This window comes from Rhinolophus sinicus, chromosome 5, assembly GCF_057876585.1.
Source record: "Rhinolophus sinicus isolate RSI-liver-muscle chromosome 5, RSI-T2T, whole genome shotgun sequence".
NCBI lineage: Eukaryota > Metazoa > Chordata > Mammalia > Chiroptera > Rhinolophidae > Rhinolophus > Rhinolophus sinicus.
In genome coordinates this window covers 71,987,397-72,005,473 of record NC_142505.1, presented here as the reverse complement: position 1 = coordinate 72,005,473, position 18,077 = coordinate 71,987,397, and the positions used below count along the sequence as shown (strand labels likewise).

The window sequence follows — 18,077 nt, the reverse complement described above, 5'->3', positions numbered from 1 at the left end:
CCTTGTCCTGGCCTGCGCTGGGTGTTGTTAGCTCCTGCCTCTGTGACGCGGAGGGGCCAGGAGGGGCTTAGCAGGCTGACGGAATGTCAGAAGGTGGGAGGCAGGGGGAGCTCCAGAGGAGGCACAAGTACCTACCTTGGGCCCTGGGGGTCCAGGAAATCCTGGCTGGCTTGGGGTTCCATCATCCCCCTGAGGAGAGAGCAGGGGAGGCTGCAGCCCTCAGATGTGGACACACTGGCTAGGTCCTCAGGTGGTCAGTTGGCCACCCCCTTCTGCACTCCCCAGCACACCTGTCCACTCCTGGCACCAGCACTGGGCAGCTCCTCCCTCTTCCCCTCACCTGCTGTCCCCTGCCCCCAGCAGCCCAGGGCCAGCCCAGCAGGTGTGTGCAGAAGGAATGGATGGGCAGGTAAAGGAGAGGGAATTCATCCTTCACTCAACAATTATGCTGTGAGCACCCTCTGTGTGCCAGGCAGACGAAGTCCCTGCTCAGTGGGTCAGAGGAGGCCAAGGGCAAAGAAATATCTATATAAATGCACAGCAGCCTGCCAGAAAGTAAAGTGCCAAGATGAAAAGAACATAAGAGGATGGCAGGATGGCAGCATGGAGAGGGACTTGGGGAGGGCGTGCTTTAGCAGGTGGCCGGGGACAGCCTGAGGGGCTGTCTCTGAGGGGAGGGGACAGCTTTGCTGAGACCTGCAGGAGGAGGAGGAGGAGGCTGGGCTGTGGGAAGAGGTGGGGGAAGATCACTCTGGGTCAGTGGTTCCCAGATTCGAGCTCAGGCCAGTAGCGCCCAGGGCTGCTTGGACACAGTGCGGCCCACCCCCAGCGTCTGATTTGTGGGTCTGGGGTGGGCTCCGAATGTGCTTGTCTAATAAGCCCCCAGTGATGCTGACACGCTTGTCCTGGGACCACACTTTAAGAACCACTGTTCTAGGCCCTGAAGTGAGAACAAATTTAATGTATTTGAGGAAGGGAAAGAACGAGTGAAATGAGTGAATGAATGAATGAGATCGTGGCTTCAGAGATGGTACCTGCAGTGAGGACTCGGGTCTGCTGAGCAGGAGGGAGCCTTCCCTGGGGCTGGCCCCCATCTTGCCCCATGCCCAGCCTCTACTCCTTTCTCCAGCCACTTCCTACACCCCACCAAGAAGCCCATCCACAGCTCCCCTCACCTTCTTTCCAGGAACACCGGGCTCACCCTGAGGGGAGATAGTGGGGGTGCAAGAGAAAGGTCACCGTCATCGGAGCTGGCGGCTCCTCTGGAGAGGTAACCCCATGACCCTGCCCAGCACAACCCGGAGACTCCACCCCCTCAGAGGGCAGCACATGGGTGGTGGGGCTTGGACTCCACTCCCAACCTAGTCCCTCCCAAGCTGAATGAACCTGGGCAAGTCACTGCTCTTGAAAGCGGGGATGTGATACCCCCAGTCTCAGAGGATTACTGCGAGATTGGACAGGATGTACCGAAAGCCCCTGGCTCGCAGCAGGTGCTCACTAAATGGAGCTCCTTTCCCACCCTTTCCTCCTGCTCAGCCTGGGGGCTCTGGCTCCTTCAGGGAGGACCAGAGCCTGCCTTCCCATCCCAGCAGGCACTGCTCAAGGCAGGAAAAAAGAGCTGACACCTGCAGAGGGCTTTAAAAGCTCATGTGTTTTATTATTCGATCCTCACAACTTGATGTGAAGGTAAGATAGGAAATGTTTGTCATGTCCACATATAACCAGTGAGTAAACTGAGGCCCAGAGAGATGAAGTAACTTGCCCAAGTCACATAACTTGATCTCTTAACCCTGCTGCCTGGGCTTCAAGGGGGGTGGGACAGGGTGTGAGGAGCACTCACCTTGGGCCCTGGGGGTCCCTTCGGGCCCTGGAACAAGAGAAGGTGTTAAAAGTGATACTGGCGGCTGCTCCTGTCTGTCCTTATCATCCACAATTTATAAAGGGCAACACCAAGTGCCAGGGAGGAGGAGGCAGGGCTGGCGCTGGAACTGGCCTGTTCCAGGCCTGACTCCTCACGTCTTAGACAGCGTCTCATCAGATACCAGCAGTGACAAGTGGACTACAGGCTTCCTCCCAGGGGTGCGGGGTTGTGAGAATTCTGCTGGGACTGAGGACCTGTCCTGTCCCTTCCCACTGCTGGCGGGGGGAAGAGCTTGGGTGTGCACACATGTACAACCCGGGTGCACTCAGGGGAAAGGGCTTTGTCATTGGGTGCACACAGCATGACCCTGGGTGTGTGTGTGCGGGAGAGAGGCTTCCGGGCCTGGAACCATGGTCCTGCCAGCCCAAGCCTCTGAAATGCTCTGGGTACTGACCATCTCGCCGTCTTGTCCAGCCTCTCCTTGGGGACCCTGAGAACACATAGAGGAGAGAGATGAGGGGATGCAGGGACCCCACAGTTAGCTGAGACCACAGCGCTTGCCCAGCCCTGGGCTGGGCTCTGAGCACATTCACTTATTTCATCCTCACCAAACCCTGAAAAGTGGATGTCATTATCCCTACTTCACAGATGAGAAAGTTGAGGCTCAGGGAGTTATGTGCCCAATGAGACACGGAATGGATGAACCAATTGAGTAGCTGCTCTGAGAGGGGACCCTGGTGGCAGTTTGGTGGAAGTGAAGAACAGGTTGGAGTCTCAGGGTTAGGGAGAGAGATGAGGCCTAGTCTCCAGGGTTTGGTTAGAACCATGGGAGGAGGATGACTGAGATGACTGAGGCTAACTAGTTAGTACTGGGGGGAGTAGGGGGAGAGAGAGAGAGAGAGAGAGAGAGAGAGAGAGAGAGAGAGAGAGAGAGAGAGAGAGAGAGAGAGAATCAGGTTGGTAAAGATCTGCAGAGAAAGAGTTCATATGGGGGTCAGGGTCAGGGTTAGAACTAGACTGAGATTGCAACCAAGGTCAGAGTTAGGGTCTATAGTTCTATTTGGGATTAGAGTGTAGGGGTAAAATGTGGGTTTGGAGTCAGGGTCAGAACCTGTAGGGGTGAGCATTAGGGTTTGGATAATAGTCTCATTGGGGTCTGGATGAGGATTTGGGAATGAATTTGGGGTCAAGGTCTAATTGGAGCCAGGGACCCAGTTAGTGTTAGGTTTAAGGTCTCACTAAGGTAAGGGTCTGGGTTGGGGTTAGGTCTGGGTCTGGACTGGGGATAGGGCTGGGGTTGGGGTTCAGGGTTTGGGGTTTTGATAGGTACAGGACCAGATCCTGAGTGGTCCAGCTTCATGCCCTCTTACCGCTGGGCCTGGTGCTCCCCTGGGGCCATCTTTCCCAGTGTCGCCAGGAGGGCCCCGGGCCCCAGGGGGTCCAGGGGGTCCTGGAGGCCCAGCCACTCCATCTTGCCCTTGGTCTCCCTGAAAGAGATGGGGTCTGACATGACTCTGAGGGTGAGGGGAAGGAGTTCCACCCTTTAGAGAGAAGGCCCCTTAGATAGGCAGCCCAATGCCTTCCCCTTCCCCAGCCCTTGGCAGGCTCAGGGGAAAGGGCTTTGTCATTGGGCCTCTTGTGACTTGTTGGTGGCCACACAAAGGGACAGGTCCTTATACCTAGGCATAAGAGGCCAACAGGACTTTTACACTCCAAAGAATGTACCATCTCCCCACCTATAGTGTTTAGGTGAGAGGTGACGTACACTGAGTGTGGGAGGAAGCACGTGTGCCCAACCAGCCCCCTTCCTCTGAAAGGGGACTCATGCCTCCTCAAAGACCTGCCTGGATGGTCAACTCCTCCTTCCCTAAGTGATGGAGGTGCACTCTTGGGCATTTGCTCCAGAGAAATGAAGACTTATGTTCGCACAAAAACCTGTACATGAATGTTCATAGCAGCCTTATTTTTAAGAACCCCAAACTGGAAACAACCCAAATGTCCTCCAATGGCGAATGGTTAACCAACTGGGTACATCCACCATGGAACAATGTTCCGCAGTAAACAAACAGGAACAAAGTACTGAAAGGAAGCCACTTGGATCAATCTCATGGGAGTAATGCTGAGGAAAAAAGCCAATCTCAAAAGGTCACATACTGTGTGATTGCATCTATGTAACATTCTTGAAATGGTAAAATTATAGAGAGGGAGCAGAGATTGGTGGTTGCCAAGGTTTCGGGGGTGGGCTGGGAGGGAGATGACTATAGCTATAAAAGGGTAGCATGAGGGATCTTATATGGTAGTTGCACGAATCTATGAGGACAATAAAAGTACATAGAACTAAACAGACACACAAATGAGTAAAATGGGTAAAGTCTGAATAAGGTTGGTACGTTGTATCAATTTCCTGGTTAGGAGATTGTACTACAGTGCTGTAAAATGTCACCACTGGGGAAACTGGATGACGGGTACATGGGGTATTATTTATTATAACTGCGTGAGAATCTACAATCACACACACACACACACACACACACACACACACACACACACACACCACAAAAGGGCGACAGAGGGCCACATAGTCTCTCTCATGCAGCACCTCCCCCCACCCCAAATCTCAGGCTAATGTTAGTACTGGGTCAGACCTCAGGCAGCCAGCCCCTCACTTCAAGGCCCCACCTGCAAGGAGGAAAGACCACAGTGCCACAAGCACTTCCTGCTGCCCCAGCAGTGTCCACCCAGCACCGGCACAGGGCACAGGAATCGGGCATGCCATTTGGGAATGAGTTTGGGGTCAAGGTCACAGTGCCTGCAGCGCCCAACCTTCCTGTAACCTGGAGCAGCTTGTTGTGTGCCCAGCGCTGGGGAGCCAGGACGTTCTGGGGGTTATCTCACCCAATCCTGTCACCACCTGGCCAGGGCACTGCTCGTGTCCTATTTTACAGAAGGAGTGACCGAGGTCAGAGAGGGTAATCATTTACGCAGTTACAGAGCTAGGAAAGGCAGTGCCTCCTCTGGCACGCAGTCTCCTTTAGACTTGGTTCATCTATGGGCCCCCTGATGTGAAAGAGCTCACCTCTCTAGCCAACTGCTCCTAAGACCTAGCTCATTAGTTTTCCCAGTGGAAAACTTAACGGAAGCTCTCAGTGCAGATCTTACCAGTCTGACATGGCCAGGTTCTGACAAAAAGGATAGAACTCCAGCCCAAAGTAAAGGAAACTGAGTTTGGTTAGGTCACCCGACCCTGGGTGCTGAAGTTGGTGAGTAATTCCTGTTTCGTTTTATGCCGAATCAGGAAGACTTTGAAGGTACCCTGTCCTCGGTTGCTCTTTTCACAGCCCAGGGGACCAGGCTGGGAACCACTGGCTTGGACTCCACTTATCAAGGCAGAAAATGGGTTTAGACACTTGAGCAGGTCCTAGGAGAGGTTCTTAGGTTCTTCCCCGGCATTACTCAGGAAATGAGGCCGGCCAGCTGCTTCCTCCTCCTGCAGGGGTCGGATGGCTGAGGTCTAACCCTGGAAATTCTGGTGAGTTGAGGGGAACACACCAACCATCAGCCTTGGACATGCCACTCGCCAGTCTACCTTGAGGACACGGTGATTGAACAAAAGATGGTCTCTACTTATCAAGCCCGGATTGAGCCGTGGGAAAACCATCTACAGCAAACAGGTTGTGTAGTCAGAATGGCAGGAGGTGATGTAGAAAACCACAAGGCTATTTCTGGAGGTAAAACCACTCACCCCAGCCCAGTGGACGGCAGTATAGTGACTGGGAGCGGCAGACCACGTTCTCTGAAGATGGCTGCTATGCTATGCTCATGCCCACATGGGAGGTGCCTCTGCAGTGTGGCCTTGCCACTCCCCATCAAGAGCTGGGGTCTATTTCTCCCACACCCCCCTTGACCCTGGGTGGGCCCTGTGACAGATGTGACCAATAGAATGCAGTGATATATTCCAGATATCGCTCTCAATGGGCCTGGCAGTCCTGGCTTCCTGCCCCTTGGAATGCTGTTCCTGGAGTCCCCGCTGGGATGCCCACCGCCATGCTGGGAGAAGTCCCAGCCACACAGAGGTCCTCTCCAGCTGAGTTCCCAGAGGGTGCCATCACCTCAGACTAAGCCCCACTGCCTCTGCCTGCAACAGGAGAGGCACAGCCAACCCAGGGGGTCATGAGCGATAGTGACACGTTGTTTGAGCCACTCTTGGGGGTGGAGGTTGTTTCACAGGGGGCTAGACCATTGGGACAACAGGGAGTCTACCCATGAAGAGGGGCGGGGCTTGGGGAGGGATCTGCTCCTCCGTGACACCCAGTGGGGGAATTCTAGTCTGCTGAGGAGTGCATCTGCCTGTTGTGAAGATCAGCTTCCACATCCATCGGGAAGCAGGCAGGAGTTTTTCTCAGCAGCCACCAACTCAAGACCAAACTCAAGGGTGCCCTTTCTTTGACTTCAGGGACGTCTCACCAGCTGTATGTGGCCCTGCCCTCGCCCTTCTGTCAAAGTCTCAGCACAGAACAGCTGTGTCTTGGCAGCAGGGGAACTCAGCCTGGCCACCCCCTTTCTCCTGCTCCCCTCCCCACGCAGGGCTCACGACCACCCATGATGAGGGCCCAGCTGGCCTCATTTCACAAATCAGGCTCAGAGTTACGTGGTTGCAGAGCTGGGACCAGCACCTAACCCAGTCTGACTGCAAAGCCCAGCCCACACTCTCTGCACGCAGCCCCCCTTTTCCTTTCATTCCCCTGCATACAGTGCCCTCCTCTCTCTTGCCCTTCCTTACACTCCCGCCTCTAGCCTGGGCAGATGCTTGCTGTGGGTGACTGGCCTGCTGGCTACAGTTTCCACCCCACTACCTTCTTAAAAACAACCGGAAGTATACCACTCTCCTGCCTTTCTCTGGGCAGCTCATGCCCACCTCTCAGTCTCTGCAGTCAGGTTGCTGCTGCTGCCTGCCCAGGCCACTTAAGTGACCCTTTGCCAAGACCCGCTTTTGTGGGGCCCATCCCACCTGGGGTCTCCACTCTGCTTCAGCTTCTGCTGAGAGGGCCCTGGTTGGCATGAGGCACTTCTGAGTCCCAGTGACCAGAGAGCACCAAGGGCTGGGGTGGGCCGGCTGAGGGTCCCATCTACTGTTCCCATGTGGGATACTGAGTGCCCAATTTTATGATTACAATGAATCTTCAGCACAGAGACTTGGGGTAGGGGCTGTCACCACCACTCACAGTTGGAGAAACTGAGTCTCAGAGGGGAAATTGAATCACTCAAGGTCCCTTGGCTGGTAAGTGGCAGAGCTGAGCTTGGGCTCACGGCTGCTGACCCAACAGCCTTCCCTCTTCCTGGGGTGCCGGCTGCCCTCAGGAAGGTCAGTCTCTGGTCTTGGACCAGTGCCAGGCCCACTGTCCTCCATCCATAGTGACACGTGTGCTATAGATGCCCAGTCTGTGCCAGACCAAGGTGCCTGGGACTTCTATCCAGCAGCAGGCATCTAAGTGAAACCACTCATGGGATACACTGTGCGCGGGAGGAGGGGCTCCTCACTCACCTTCCGTGATAAGCTATAGGGACACGCCTTATTATAATATAAAACAAACCATATAGGTGGGTGAGGGGGCCTTGCACAGTTCTTACCCGGGGGCCAAAGTCTCCTGGTGCACCCTAGGAACAAAAAACAGGGAGGTATGTTACCACTGCTTTTATTACCTCTTCACATATATTGAGCATTTACTGTGTGCTCAGAGCTTCACATACATGGTTTCATTTCATTCTACCAAAAATCACGTGTAGGCTCTATTATTCCAATGAGGAAATAGAGGCACAGAGAGGCTGAGTAATCTGCCCAAGGTCACACAGCTAGCAGATTCAGGCCTTGGAACTGGTGGTCTGTTACCCATCACCAGCTCCAGAGACGATGGAGCGGAGACAAGCTGCCCCTACTCTGCCCTCTTAGAATCCCCAAACCGCAGGACAGTGAGGGATGACCATTAGTTGATTAATTGTTTTAAGTCACCAAGTTTGGAGGCAGTATGCTATGCAGTGATAGACACCAAGACACTGATTTCTTTTTGGTTTCAAAGCCCCTGCCTTTTATAATTTCTGCGACTCGATGGCATCAGCCAGAACCAGCAGGAAGGCAATCACCACACCTGTCAGCTACATGAGGCTCTCATCTTCTGCAAAGAACACAGACCATCATCTCGGGCAGTCTTCCCCAGGGCTCTGTGAGGTTGGTTTCCATTTACGGATGGAGAAACTGAGGCCCTTTGGGATGCAGACCCAAGGCTCTGAGCAGCAGAATATGTGCCTTGCTCAGCCCTGATGGTGGACTGGGACACTGGCTGCCCTTTACTAAGTGATCCCCAGCGGGATAGGAGGTGTGTGGCCCAGCTCTTTCCTGGAAGTGCCCCATCTGTCCCGCTACACCTAGGTCTGCCCTGGTCCCTCCCTCCCCTAATCCCACCATGGGAACCACGCATCTCCCCTCTCTCCTGCTTCCCTTGGAGGCACTCGGAGGTCCCAGCCCTCCAGGACTGTAGCTGTGACGTTTAGTACCAAATGCCAGGAGAGTCCTTGTCACAAGGGACTGTGAGGGTCCCAGGGGTAGCTCTCCACCATCTGTTTTCCTGGCAGAGGTGTCATCCCCACAAAAAATGCCATCAACAGTCAGTGTTCAATCCTTTAGGCTCTCCTGGCACCCCCGCCCCCTTTTCATGATAAACTACTTTGGGAACTGTCGTTCTGGGCAGACTGCTTTGAGTTCATTACACTCCGCTGCCAGGAGAACTCAAATTCAACCCTCTGGGCACTTTAACTTGTAACCATTTTAGGGGAAGGGCACTACTTGCCCCACTTTACAGATGAGGTAACCAAGGCTCTTGGAGGGGATGTGACGTCCCCAAAGTCACACTTTGGAACTGATGTTTGGAGGCAGCTGTTGGCATCCTTCCTCAGCCTACTGCATCTGGACAGCCTCCAGCATCACTTACTTTTTCCCCCTTGGAGCCTGGAAGTCCCTGGAGAAGATGGAAAAAGAACAGGAGTGAGTGAGCAGGATTAGGCTGCCCCCTTTCCACTTCCCTAAGGCTTTGAGGGCAGAAGGGCCCATGAGGCTGAGCAGAGCTGTGGGCAGCCGAGTGGAAGAACACACAAGCCTGTCAGTCTTTAACAAGGCTACTTGTGCTGGCCCCAAAGAAGTGCCACACCCCAGTCGTCAGCATGAGGGACACGTGTGGGAGATGGGGGTGGGGGGAGATATTGGGAGGGGGTGACTGGCATTCTCTCTGGACAGGGGCACATGTGCTAGTCACCCCCCACCCCCAGAGAGCAGAGACCTCCGTGTTCAGCACCCGCTGTGCCTGGGTGCCGGTGAGGAGGCCACTGCTCATGGAGTCTGGGTGGCTCCACGCAGGCCATGGTGGCTGCCATCACTCCCTGGTTGCAGGGAAATGTTTCTCTTTCAGTCCTGCCAAGTTATCAGGCTTTCTAGGAAAGAAGGTCCAGCCACAAGGGCCTCAGAGTCCCTGGGATGGGGGCCAGGCTGGGGTCAGCCAGACTGTGGCCGCCACTCTTGGTCAGGGACTGACCTACTCACTGGCCTCCATCCCTCTCCAAACCATCCATCATCCCTTCAGCCTAGTAATGGATTTGCTTGTTCATTCATTCAACAGCTCATCCATCTAGGTATTCAGTTATTTCCTCCATTCGTTAGTAATACACACACCATCTTTCAACTCTTCATTTGTTAGCTCATTAATTTCTTCACTTACTTATCTGCTCAACCATCATGCCTTTCTCCACCCACTAATTCACTTACTCTTCAATGCATCCAACTATTTGTATAGTTATTGATTCATTACCTCACTTGACTGTCCTTCTATCCATCCTTTCTTCCTTCATCCATCTGCCCATCCATCTGTTCATAAATCCATTCGTCTATCTATCCATTCATCAGTCCATCCATCTGTCCAACCATTCATCAATCCATTGGTCTATCCATCTGTCTAACTATTGATCTATTCATCTAGCCACTCAGCTAGCCATCCCTCCTTCCTTCCATTCATCTATCCATCAGGCATCCATCCATCAGTCCATTTGTTCTTCCTTTCATCCGCCTACCCATCCATCATCCACCTGCCCATCTATCCACTCACCTGTCTTTCCCCTCCCTCCCTCCCTCCCTCCCTCCCTCCCTCCCTCCCTCCCTCCCTCCCTCCCTCCCTTCCTTTCTCCCTCCCTCCCTCCCTCCCAACCATCCATCTCCATCCAATTATTTATTTAATGATGCCATCTCCTTGGGCATCTTATTCTGCTGAGGATGCCCATGGATCACAGGCTCCTGGCCCAGATGTTGAGAACTCCTCTGCCCGATGCCCACCACAGAAGTACTGAGACTGTATGGGAGATGCTCTGTGCCTGGGGTCTGCTGGGAGGCGCTTGCACATTTTGGGGACTGACTAGAAGCCAGGGACAGTGGTGCCCACAGCTCTCCACATCCCCAGCATCACTGGGGGGAGGGCTAATATGCCTCTTTGACAGATGAGAAGCCTCAGGTTTGAGAAGTGAAGAGGCCTCTCTAAGCTTGCACAGTCAGTAGGTCATGGAACTGGATTTGAACTCAAGTCTGATGCCCAAACGGCTTCTCTTTGAGCTGAGTCGGGTTCTCAGTGGCCCCTTCCCTTCGGGGTCCCATGGTCACACCCAACCCCACAGTGGCATCCCCATCCCCAGACCACTTAGAACTGCCCTGTCATCACTTACGGGCTTGCCATCCAGACCCAGTGGTCCCTGGAAAACGAGAGAGAGAGAGAGAGAGAGAGAGAGAGAGAGAGAGAGAGAGAGAGAGAGAGAGAGAGATTACACACGGCAAAGGCATTTCCTCTGTGTGTTATGACCTAGAGACACTGCTGAGTGACAAGAAACAAAGCCTGTCCTGAGCCTGTGGCCTGGGTTTATTTCATGCAAATTCAGGGTGGGGGCATCTGGGTGTTATTTGCTGCCCAGAATCCCCTCCTCCGACAACAGAGCTCCGTTTCTTCTCCCAAAACACTCCCATCTACACCCATGGGGCTTGGGCGTGTGACTGCATCCCCTCAGCTGGGGTGGTTGGTTCAGGAATGAGTGTCATGCCTGGGACTTTGAATGGTGGTGCTTCCGGGAAATGGGGATAAGCCTGGAGCTCCTGGGGCAGCATGTGGCTTGAGAACAAGGTAAAAGGGAGGAAAGCAGAGCTGAGAAACAGAGAGAAAGGGCGGAGGGCCTGAAGCTGAGACCACCCTGCACTCTCTGCCCGCGAGTACATTTTCCCCCCTCAAGCCAGCTTGAATTGAATTTCTGTCACTTGTAATTTCCTATGGACTGAATGTTTGTGTCCCCCACCCAAATTCCTATGTTGAGCTCTAACCCCCAAGGTTTTGTATTAGGAGGTGGGGCCTTCGGGAGGTGATGAGGACATGAGGGTGGGGCCCCATGAATGGGATTTAGTGCCCTTATAAAGGGGCCCCAGGGAGCTCCCTTCTGCCACGTGAGGACACAAGGAAAAGTAGGCTGTCTGCAACCTGGAAGAGGCCCCACCAGAAACTGCCAGACTCCAGAACTATGAGAAATAAATTTCTGTGGTTTATAAGCCACCCAGTCTGTGGTACTTTGTCACAGCAGCCCAAGTGGCCTGAGATATAACTGAAGCACCCTGAAGGCTCTTTCAACTCCCTGCATTGCTGTGGCCTTTGCAGGCAAATGTCAAGGCTGAAGGAAGCCGAAAAACACAAGGGTGGGTCCTGAGAACCGGGGCATCTCAGGGGCCCTAGGAGCTCTGTGCTGACTGCAGGCGGACAGTGACCACAGTACAGTGGCCTCACTGCGCCCCCTCCACCCAACTAACAAAGCCTCTGTGTGGGGTGTAGAGGAATCCAACGAGGAGAGGTAGTGTTGCAGACCTGGTCCATCTGCTCTCTGCTGGACCCGTCCTCCTCCTGCCACTGTCCCCTCATCCCCCCACCTACTTCACCAAATGTTCTAGGCAGCTCCACTCTCCAGAGCCTTTGCACACATCGCCCGCCTCTGTGCATCATCTTCAGCTCAGTTACCTCCTTTTCCATGAAGCCCCCTAGGCTTCTCCACTTCCCAGTCAGGCTGTCTGTCCTTGTGCCAAGCACATATTCTAATTGTACCATGTGATAAATGTATTGTCAACGTGTGGCCTACATGGGTCCTCCAGTTGATTCAGGAAAGGGTCTGATCCCCACGTCCCCATTGCTTGGATGCGACCTGGCATGGAGCATGTGATGACCAGTGTGCCCCTAGTCAAACCGAGGAAAGGTGAACCATATGCAAATGTGCACAATACAGTGTGGAGAGTGAGCGGTGGGCAGGGGTTCTGCCAGTTCCAAGCAGAGAGGGCATGGTCAGCTCTGGGGGGCACTGGAAAAGATTAGGGAGTGCTACCTTGAGAAAGTAACACTTGGGGATTGGGACATAGCAAGTGTGTGCGTGTGTGTGGGCCACTGTGGGCAGAGAGAACAACCCAGCAAAGGAGGGGAGGAGGGAGCGTGCAAGGAGCTAATGAGCAGAGGGGCAGCTCAGCCTTAGCATCAGCCCCCACCCCTGGTCTGCCCCATCACCCCCAGTGCTGCCACTCTGTGGCTGCCCTCCCTGTCCAGCTTGGGGTCCTCTGTGGGCAGGCCAGCCTCTGCCATTTGGTCGCCTGCACCCCTGGTCTCCCCAAGCTCTCTGCCCTCTTTCTCATCTTCATGCCTTTGCTTGAGCTGCTCCCTCTGTCGCGATGCCCTTCCTGCCTCCTGTACCTGGTGAGAGCGACTCATCCTTGGGGATGTTCCCCTGTTCCAGGAAGACTTTCCTGGCCCTGCAGAGCTGGTCTCCCCTTCCTTGGATCTGGGCACAGCCTGGGAGTTGGTGACCTTTCCTGCTGGGTCCAGTGGTAAATGACCAGTTTCCCTGGATCACTTCCACACTGCCCTGAGCGGAGACAGCTCATCTGCTAATTCGCCAGATGCAGTGAGAGTGGCCAGCCCTCGCTGTGCTCCTGTCAGGGTCTTGCTCCAGGCAGGAAACCAGGGCAGTTCTGAAAATTGGCCTCATAAGTGCTTCCAGCCACCAACATCCCTGCTATGTGTGTGTGTGGGGGGGGGGGGGGGAAGGGGGGTGGTTAGATGTCAGGGTGATGGCCTGAGGGCGGCTGGGGTCCCAGGAGAGGGGTAGTGGCCCATTTCAAAGCCTTAGGGGTCCAGGTCTTGGGGGCTCCTGGTAGCCCCAGTCACAGCTGCGATCCCGGTCCCTGTGATCTGAGGTTCACCAGGAGTTGGCCTAGAGGGCTGGTCTCTTGGAGGCACCTGGCTCTTCTGACCCCTGGCTTCACATTCCCGATGACGCCTCCCTTCAGCAGTCTGATAAAATTGGGCCTAACCTTTCCCCCAGCCCCCACTCTGCGGCCCTGCTAGGCCTCCTCAGGGCCATGCCCCTGGGTGTCTCTACCCTGGGCCTCTCCCTCAGGCCTGACCTTCTAGCTGCCACAACACACATGGGACCCAGCCCATCCTGAGGCTCTTCTGGGGGCTCTCTGTAGTCCCACACTCAGCCTTAATCACCACAGCAGCCCTCTGAGGGACGTGTTGCCATCTTGTCTTACACAGCAGGAAACTGAGGCCCAGCAAGGGGTCGACTTTGCCTAAGGCCACGTAGCCAGTAACAAGCTGGGGCTGGAGCTGGACGGTGCTTCAGTTCTGTGTCCACTCTGCACTCAAGCCCTTGCCGTTGCCTCGCCTGGCGTCTAGCCACCCTCCCTCTCCTCTGGTCTGTCCTTGCATGACGCTGTTCAAACCTTCCCTGCTCCGTCCCACTGTTCACTGGAGCTCCCCTGCCCAGGAGCCCCCAGCCTCCTTGCCCAGTGTGGCTGCCACCACAGACTCTGTGCCCAGACCCTGGGTGTGCCTGTGCATCTGCTGAACTGAGACTAAATGCAGTGCAAAATTTGCCCCTCTATACATCCTCATGGGTTAAAAAAACCCCGTAATGCAGCCCGAGATAAAAAAGAGACTAGGGGACAGCTCAGAACTAAACAAGGCTCTTTCCTATTTCTGTGCCAGGAGGAAGGGCACAGTGGGCCCCACAGCTAAGTCCCCAGTACCGGGGGACAGGAACTGGCTTCAGGGCCTGGATGGCATGATGAGTTCAAGGTGCCCTGATAAAGTGTAGGACACAGAGCAGAACAGGACACAAAGAGAGCACCCTGCCCCTGGGGACCACAGAGGGGGAGACTCTCCAGGGCACGTTCCTCACATTGGACTTGGCTGTGCCCTGCCGTGTCCCTCACGGAGCCTGCCCTCACCGCAGCCCTGGGAGGCAGGCACCATGGCCCCATCTCGCAGACGAAGGAGCAGGGCCAGTGGATTGTCCAGGGGCTGAAATCAGCCCTACTCTCCATATGGTGCTCCCTCTCCTGCAGCCCAAGTTAGCGGGGTTGACAGATGGCCATCCTGGGAGACCTTGGGGCAGAGCCTCACAGGCCTTGCCTTCCTTCTGGGATTCCTGGTGAGTCTGTTTCCCCCATTGAGCAGACTCTCCCCGGGCAGAGCTATCTGGACCCTCTTTCATCCTGACCTTCTGCCAGAGAAAGTGCTGGGTCAGATGGACACACTTGCTGTGTGACCCTGGGAGAGCCAGTCAATCTCTTTGAGAAAGTAACACCCACTGTCCTTAGCACGGCTGTTCCTGCTCTGGCTTCACTCCAGTTTCCTCCTGAACTCTGCTGTCCCCACGGGCTCTCGCCAGCCTTGGATTTGGAAAGAGCTGCTCCAGTGGTCTCACGGGTGCATCTGTGTCCCTTGAGGCTCCACGTACTGTCATGCATCAGGCTGTTTCCTGGACCCAAGCTGTGCTTTCCCGCCTCCCCTCCACTGCCGTGTCCCACCTCCACCTAGAGAACTCCTACCTATTCTTTAAGGCCCAGCTCAAATGGCCCCTCTTTGGGGAGGCTCCCCAGGGAGAAGCAGCATCCACGCAGCCTATCTGCCAGGGAGCTCGGTCCCCGTCCTTTTGGAGGAAGACCCTATGGCCAAGCTCTAGGAGGCACGAGGAGCAGTTGGAGGAGGCAGGCTCTGGATTCTGACACACCTGGGATCAAATTCTGGCTTTACCAAATGCCAGCTGGTGACCCTGGGCCTCATTATCTGTGACAGGGAGATGGCCTCCCTGCCTTGCTGACCTGTGTGTGTGGGTTCTGCCGGAAAGGTGTTACATGCACTGAGTGAAACATGCACACTGTGCAGGAGGGGACAGGACACCGCAGACCTCCTTCTGTCCTCCCTGCTCCTCTCCAGATGGCAGCGCTGGCACCAGTGTCTGTGACCCTTCAAGGAAGTGCATGCAGAACAGAGCCCCTGCCTTTCTTATTTTTAAAGCCCTGTCAGGGCTGAACAGTACACATCTGTGGGTCCACCTGCCTTCAGGTTGCAGGGGAATGTGGTATTTCGCCCTGCAAGGCCCATCACAGTCAGCTCTCCTCACCCGGGGCTCTAGGAAGGCCCACCACATGTGTGAAATTCCAGGCATCACCCCCATTACCCTTCCCTGACCAACAGCTGTAGTCTCTCCCACCCACTGCCCCGGGGAACTTTCTAGAGTGCAAATCTGACCACACTCCTCTCCTGCCTGAGCCCCTCTGGGGAGCCTCACTGCGAAGGATGATGTTTAGACCTCCTGGTCTGGTGCCCAAAGCCCCTGACCCCGGTCAGGCACTGAGCATGTGACCTGGTTTGGCCCCTCCATGGCTGGAGGAGCCCTTGGAGAGGCTGCGGGGAGTCACTGGGAGTCACTGAAGAGGGGTCTCAGGGAGGCATGGGGTTGAGGAAGGAGACAGATTGCCTTTGGAGTCAGATGGGCCTGCTGGCATGGTGGCATGGTCCTGTCCAGGGCCCTGCCCACATCTACCCCACATGCTGCCTTTCCCTAACTGGTGTCCCATGGAACACTGCCCTGCAGAGTGTTGACAGGCTGGCCTGGGGAAGGGGATTCCATGGTCAAGTAAGTGTGAGAAACACTGGGTTACACCCTGTGAAATAGGTTTCTTTCCTGCAAGCTTTGTCCGAGATGTCATCCTGCGTGTGGTCTCAGGAAGGGCAGCGTTCCCAGCCTCCTGGGACCCTCATCTCAGGGCTTAGCTGAGCCTTAGCAAAACAACTGAATGCTGTGTGGACCATCTATGAAGAAGGTATTTCTATGGCCTGGAGGGAGACCTGAGCCTGGCTCTGGGTGCTCTGAGAGGAGGAGAAGCACCCAGAGAAGGGCCAGGGACACACATGGGTTCAGGCTGGACCAAGGCGGGCAGGGTCTAGGCTGTATCCCAGCAGATGAAAAGCTGGTTCTGAACAGAAGGGGGCTGCTCTGGGAAGCCCGGAGTGTGGAGGAGCAGAGCCTCAGCCAGGGTGCAGGCCGCCCTTGGTGGCGGGGGTCATAATCCATCCGGCAGCCCTCCCCTGCCCCAGACTGTGGGGTGCCCACACCAGCTGCCTCCTGCTCCTCTCACAAGTACAACAGGAAGGAAAGGCACTCAAGGCAGCCCGTGGCGTGCAGGCAGGGCTTGGGCTTTGCCTGGGGTCAGAGTCCCTCTGGACCTCAGCTTCCACAGAAGGGGTGACCCTGAGGGTCAGATGTCACAGTGCTGTGGCAGCTCCCTCCTTGCCTGCTCAAAGCCGGGGAACTCACCAGAGGTTTTCTACCCGAAACTTTACAGCTGTTCCCAAGCCTGCTTCTGCTTTAACTCGGTCTTTCCCGCAGACCAGCTGAGCCCCAGGATGTTTCCGGGTGAGAGAAGCAAACAAGGCCCTGGGTTGTGCATGAGCAGGCCAGGAAGCAGAGGCCCCGTGTGCTGACTAAGGCCCCGTGTGCCTCGCTCAGGGAACGGAGTATCCTCGAGCCTCAATTTGCTCATCTGTAAGATGGTCATGACTACCTTCTCTCAATGACAACTCCCATGGGTCCCAGTCAGTCTCTTTTGTCTCCTCCTCTCAGGCCAACCTGAGACAAAAGACCCTCCAGGCAAGCTGACACAAAATTGGGGTCTGCATTTGTCCTGTGGTGGAGCAGTGCTAGGAAGTGAGTGACCTTAGTGTGGCCTTCCGAGTGGCTGGCAGGGGGATGCCGGGCTGGGCCTTCATGGGTCAGCTCACTTCCTCCCTCACATCGTGGAGTATTTCCTGAGCAGTGTTCCACAGAGCCATCTTTTGAGAAAAATTAACAAGGTGGCAAAAGAGGGGAGGTTTCCTGGTGAAATAAGTTTGGGACGTGGGGTATGCTGGCTCCATCACTGGAGCTTCCCAATGTCCCTCAGGAGGTGAAGCCTGGTGTGTGACAAGAACGGGGTGTGTGTGTGTGTGTGTGTGTGTGTCCTGCAGCAGGGGGTTTGCGCTAACTGCATGCCACACGGGACGGCTCAGGCCTCCAGATCCATCAGCAACAGTATCTGTGGGACTGAACTAAATCAGTGAGCTGGCTGTGTTTAAATGCAGACGGCAGTAAATGCTCAGACCAGCCGGAGCTGGATGACTGTCTTACTGTCTGGTTGTAATTAATGCTGATGGCTCCTGTCAGGGAATGGAGCCCTCGAAATGCACCGGGGCAGGGCCCCTGGATGAGGGGGCTTATTGGGATTATCAGTCCAGGGTCCAGTAATTACGGCCCAGATGTTGACAATTCATCAAATTACAAGGCTGTAGGGGCCTGGGGTCTCAGCCGGGACGTGCACATTCCTGTGTGAAGGCTCCCTCATTAGGGCTGTCCAGTGTGCGAGGGGGTGGGTGGCAGCCCCTTGGGCAGGCCAGCCCCATGTGGTCCTGATTTCTCAGTTCAGGCTGTTTGCACACACACGGGTCACAGCAAGACAGTATGGGTGTAGCAATTTCCCAGACTTGAATTCTGCCCTCAGGAAAGAGAAGAAAGGACCCTCCCTTCTTAGGTCCAGTCTGGCTGCAGTTGGTGCCTGGGTGCACAGCCCGGCATACAGTTCCTCCCAGGAAATCCCTTCCCAGGGTCTGCGGCACATGTAGAGTGGGCTCTGCAGTCTCCCATTGCACCCCAGCTCACCACACCCAGGGTGGGCAGCGCTGGGCTTTACCTGGGTGGGGTCCTAAGAGATTGCCAAGGCCAGGAACCTGTCCTCCATTTGCTCTTTGGCCTCACACACTGCTGCCCTCCCTGTCCTCGTCTGTAC

At 55.2% G+C, this 18,077-nt stretch overlaps 1 protein-coding gene across 1 annotated transcript in view; it reads right to left on the bottom strand.

The window, feature by feature from the left end:
• The window catches only part of COL23A1 (collagen type XXIII alpha 1 chain), a 319,377-nt gene that overhangs the window by 15,073 nt on the left and 286,227 nt on the right, over positions 1-18,077 (bottom strand). The window contains exons 6-13 of the mRNA XM_074313377.2: positions 10,616-10,642; positions 8,845-8,871; positions 7,490-7,516; positions 3,232-3,348; positions 2,316-2,351; positions 1,841-1,867; positions 1,176-1,202; positions 136-189 (exon numbers count right to left, since the gene is read on the bottom strand). Of these exons, the coding sequence (XP_074169478.1) occupies positions 136-189; positions 1,176-1,202; positions 1,841-1,867; positions 2,316-2,351; positions 3,232-3,348; positions 7,490-7,516; positions 8,845-8,871; positions 10,616-10,642 (342 nt within the window). The remainder of the gene's footprint in view (positions 1-135; positions 190-1,175; positions 1,203-1,840; positions 1,868-2,315; positions 2,352-3,231; positions 3,349-7,489; positions 7,517-8,844; positions 8,872-10,615; positions 10,643-18,077) is intronic.